The sequence below is a fragment of the Limulus polyphemus genome, unplaced genomic scaffold (assembly GCF_000517525.1).
Source record: "Limulus polyphemus unplaced genomic scaffold, Limulus_polyphemus-2.1.2 Scaffold299, whole genome shotgun sequence".
NCBI lineage: Eukaryota > Metazoa > Arthropoda > Merostomata > Xiphosura > Limulidae > Limulus > Limulus polyphemus.
Window position 1 is genome coordinate 1 of NW_013665909.1, and position 5,329 is coordinate 5,329.

Sequence of the window (5,329 nt, forward strand, 5' to 3'; positions counted from 1 at the left end):
CCGCATCTTTACATGTATCTCCACACGGACTTAACAAACCTCCACACCTAATTTGGTGAAGGTCCATCTACAGGGGGTGAAGTAGTGGTAAAAAACGCCCATAAAAACCGCAAAATGCTAAATTGACAATTTGTATGTATCCTCACATGGACATAATGAACCTCCATACCAATTTTGGTGAAGATCCATTCACACCCTGCTAAGTAGTTACATGGACGTACAACAGACAGTACTATTATATTTATATAGATTAAGAAAAGAAGGGTTAGTGGTGATATCATTGAAGCTTACAAGGTTATCCAGGTAATCGATAAGATAAAGATCTCCGATTTTTTTCTTTGTATTCTGAAGACTTTAGGACCAAAGGATACAAGTTTAAGATTTGGAAAAAGACAAGCTAGGCTTCAGTAAAGACATTTTGCTAAGAAGATGATTAACTTATGGAATGAGTTACCGTCCAGCAGTAGATAATTATGAAAAATTATTGGGTGGGGTTAAAGTTTTTACTTTTCTGAATGGTGGACGTGCAAGATCAGTCTTAAAGAAATAAATGTCCCTGTATGTTTATCTCGAAACCAACATCTTAAGCACCATGTTTTCAAACGTCTTCCTGATATTATGTAATAAGGTGTAAATTAATTGTTAAAAAGGAATTTACATATGTATAATTATGACCTACGCGTAAACTTCAGTTAAGTAATGAGTAGGTAATATATAGTTATTTTTAAACCTTACATGAATATATATTTCAACATAGTTTGTTCATGATCGAGTTCTTGCTTTGACACGTGTACACGCATATAAGAAAGATGCACCAAAAAACACAAACGAGCCTCTATAATAAAATATGGTGACATCCATGTATTTGTATATATGTTTTTCATTAGAAATAAATTAGTATATTCATGCTACGTATACTTTAAATGTTATTTAACGTAAGTAAAATAGACACAAAATCAAAATTCAAACTGAAACAATGTCGTAGAATTTGATAAACTATAGCATATCTGAATAGGGAACTAAACTTATTTATGATTTTATTTTATTTACTACATTCACTGAAAAGTAGTCTCAACGAATGAGGTTTGAGTGTACTCTGACTCTGAATATGCACGTGATAATGTCGTATTTTACTCTGTAGGTGATACCTGAAGACGCAGGAATGCACAAAAAATTTAAAATGAAAGAACTTTTACCATTCACCAGCCCCTATCCATACCAGTCTTTTACCTGGGAGTCAGAGTTAGACAACCTGAACAGTGAAAAATCTCGTGTCTCTTGGCATTTGCCTTCTTATTTCAAATCCTGGCCAGAAATCGACGAAACGAAAACTACATTACAGCTACCTCCTACTACCTTGCCGTATTCCAAAGAAAGGTAATTATTTCTTCTCCTCTAAAAAAGGCTTTACATGTGGCAAATATTAAGTATAGCTATCAATGGGTTATTTGCGCTTTGTCCATTATGGAAATCCAAATTTCAATTCGAGCTTTACAAACTCTGAAACTTATGGCCGAGCCACCAGGAGACTATAAGTTAAGGAAGCAAGTTTTTAAAGTTTATTTTACAATGTATAATGTAAATGCTATTTGTTTGGATTTATTTTTTCATTTTATACTTATGACAGGGTGCTTATGGAAATGCTAAGTTCAAGTAATTTGGTTATTTGAAAGTTGCATCTTAATTGCAGGTATTGGATATAAAGAGTTTTGTGTTATTGCCTATTTTCAGAGTTTTGATGTATTATACTATTTTAGAGCCTCACCTCGTCATTATAGATCATCTAGTCACTTCCAGTCATGCAGTGAAGTTTTTGTTGCACAAGGTTGCATTATAAAACTGTCATGTTCAAAGCGCAACACACTCTATGCGCGCTTTCCATAATCCACGTAGTGTATCAGGGCAACGGTTTCCTAGCGCCCACTTCAATGATCATATCACACAGAAATCCATTGTAGTTATGCGGCTTCACAGGTATGTCTTCGTGTGGATTAGCATGAATACCTGATTAATTCTTTAGATATGTCAAGGAAAGAACTTGTGTACACGCGACTTGATTCTTGATTATGTGGCGTACTGTTGCTCAGGCGACGTGGACAGTTTTTGTCATGAACTTTATGTTTGTGGATTCTCACATGATTTGTTTACTACTGTGGGGTACGACTTGTTTCAGACCTCTTTCTGGATGGTCCTGAGAACCACGACTTAACTTTATTCATATTCCTTTGTTTTTCAACCTCATAAAGTAAAAAGGAATTATTTATCTTGGAAATTCCTAATCTGAACACATCTTTATGATCTGAATGTATGAATATTTTGCGTTGGAAAGGGTTGTTATATACCCTCCCTAAAACATTGTAAAAATTAATACATGTTGTTCCATCGCGGATTTATATCGGGTGTGGTTGTCACGTGGCTTGCTGATTTGCATAATTAAAATCGTTTCAATATAACACACTAAATAATACTCAACCCTCTGTAGTACAAAAATACACAAACAACCCTAATTTGTGTTTTAAAAAATTAATTATAACTTTTCCGATCATAGTTATTATCATTTTAAAGAATTAAATAATGTTGTAAATTCATTATAGATTTTTTAGTGATGTAATATCTTTGGATTAAAGGATTTATCTCTTTTTTTTTCAAAAGCACCTGTCGATGCAAATAAACTCGGGTGTAGTTTTGTTTTAATATACAATGTGTTTGTAATATCTATTTGCTATTTTCAACTTATTTACTAATAGCATTATCTAGTAAACAATTATTTATTTCAACTTTTAAATTGGTAGAGTGTTTTGTATAATAACATTTATCTGTTTGTATCTTTTATTTTAACTAGCATCAATAAGGGTTCTTACTTTGTTGTATTTATAGAAAGTAAAAAACAGCCATCTTGGCATTTATTTCTAGAATTACTTCTGGTCCGTCAGACTACATGGGCTCAGAGAGATCACAACCTGAGCACAGTGACGATGAAACTTGTCCAGATGTCAAATCAGAAGCGTAGGTTTTTCATTTGTTAGCATTATTATTTCATGATATCATTTTAAAAATAGGTACCATCGGAAGCTAGTCAAACTGAGAAAAAATGTTTTTATGACTTTAGTGTGATTAAACAATTCAATACTTAAATTGGAGTTACATACAGGATGGGGCAAAAGTTAGTATACAGTTGAGGGGGGGGGAGGCAAAGGTTACTATATGGTTGGAGAGGTATGAAAGTTATTATGCAGTTGGTATTATACTGTTGGTACTAAAGAAAATATTACGAGACAAACGAGTTCAATTTAATTAATATTTGTCCCAGAGTAAAACGTTAGAAATTAAACTATGTTATAAATATACTCACCTTTTCCCCACTTTGTAAATAACGTTTATTATGAATATTTCTAAAGACTGATTAAAGTGCCATCTTGACACTCTCTCCCTTTGGTGAGATAGTTTCGGGTGGAGAAAACTCCAAGGATGTTCAAAGACAAAAATCACTCATCATTCAAACATAGACTGGTATATTATTTGACTGTTCTTTTTTTATATTTCAGTTGTGATGCAAAGTAGGACATAGCATAGTTGGAAATGACTGTGTATCGTAAATATACTAGTGAAGAATATTAGTACTACAAAGTACAAAACTTATATCTTTGAGCAGATAGGAAATTTAGATATGAAATCGTTAAATAAGAGTAAGTTAAAACCTATTAAGTAATTATCGTTATCTAAAAATCATAGAACATAGGAAGAATTATCTGAATTAATATTTTTTATTGCCGTGACTCGGATATAGTTAAAGTTGTGCGTTACATGGATTTACACACATATTCAACGTCTGTGCTTTGTTTAACATTAAAATTGGTATTTTTAAGCATTAACCAAAGAACTTCAATAAAACAAAAGTAGTAAGGGCCCCACTTAGGACACATACACTGATTGGCTGCCTCGGGAGAGGAGGGGGTGATGTCGCCAAAGATGACGAGGTCATAGTTACAATGTTTGCCACCAGATAGCGCCACACGTGTGTATCATAGTCCTAATTTTTATCACAAGGGGCGCACAGTTTGTTTGTAAATTTTATATAAATGATCAAAATACTTGTTTTTGGTGTGTTCCCTGTCTACATATGTGTAATATATTTGTTTTATTTACTCCGTCATATGAGTAAACATTTAAATATTCCCTAATATTTGAGTATGGGTGACACTTTAGAAGTCTTGATTTGTATATTGAAGGTCAGTTTTAAACTGTAAGTAAAGTTCACGGCTGATTTACGCTTTACTTTTATTTCTTTGAATTCTGCTCTGCTTCTACATTGCAACACAGTACTTACTTCGCAAACCACATAGACTTATTCAACTTATGGTTTTTCTAACTTGTATATTTTTTTAACCTAGTCTGTCAGTGATATTCAATGAGTCAGACTTGGTAAGCTGTGTGTGTGTGTTGAGTTAAAGAAAGCTTTACATGTCTAGTCATTGTTCTTACGATAACTCTCTATATGCATGTGAAGTAATGTTAAACAGTATCAAGGTTTGACATCAGATACGGGTTCGTTAATCTTGTGAAGGAACAATAAAAACTACATGTAGAAATCTGTATGTGTGTTTCATGATTGTATGCTTTTATTGACGCAAATTATAAAGAACACAGATTAGACTGCGTTTTGAACATGTTACATCACTAATGTGGTCCTCAAAGATTCATGATAAATGTTGTTACTATGTAATAGTAATTAATCATATGTAGTAAAATGTAAGTTGTAATATCATTCAAACATGTTACGTTAAATAATGTTTTTGACACTGATGACTTGTAGAAGTACTGTCACAGAATATTTGTTAAAATCTTATGGACAGTTGTTAAAGTAATGGTAATTAACTATATACATATGTGAAAGTCCCCCTTTGTAAAACATGAGATAAATTGCCATGTGTAAATTATTTTGTTGTATAAAATGTTAAACTAGTAAAAGTGTTATTACATAATAAACGTTTTATTTACATGTTGTATAAAGCATAACTTTTATTTATTGCATGATATCGCCATTTTTAGGGCGATTTAAACCTGTTTGTTTGTTTGAAGTTATGCACAAAGCTACACAACTGGCTATCTGTGCTCTGCCCACCACGGGTATCGAAACCCGGTTTCTAGCATTGTAAGTCCGCAGACATACCGCTGTGCCACTGGGGGGCCGATTTAAACCTACAGACATGCATTGTGTGCGTCATTGTGTCATAGCAACATGTTCTCTATTTCATAGATGTTGTAGCAATACATTCTGTATAATTATGTTACTGAAAACACTTGATTGAGAAAGATATCGTCCTTTTAG

The 5,329-nt window shown here is 33.0% G+C and overlaps 1 protein-coding gene across 6 annotated transcripts in view; it reads left to right on the top strand.

Moving 5' to 3' along the window:
• The first annotated feature begins 1,147 nt into the window (after window positions 1-1,147).
• Window positions 1,148-5,329, top strand: part of LOC111085262 — a 22,242-nt gene continuing 18,060 nt past the window's right edge. For all 6 annotated transcript variants that reach the window (XR_002610085.1, XR_002610087.1, XR_002610088.1 and 3 more), the window contains exons 1-2: window positions 1,148-1,377; window positions 2,914-3,006. Coding sequence is in view for 1 of the 6 variants with exons in the window: in XM_022382991.1 (XP_022238699.1) it covers window positions 1,163-1,377; window positions 2,914-3,006 (308 nt within the window). In the remaining 5 variants the exon portion in view is untranslated. The remainder of the gene's footprint in view (window positions 1,378-2,913; window positions 3,007-5,329) is intronic.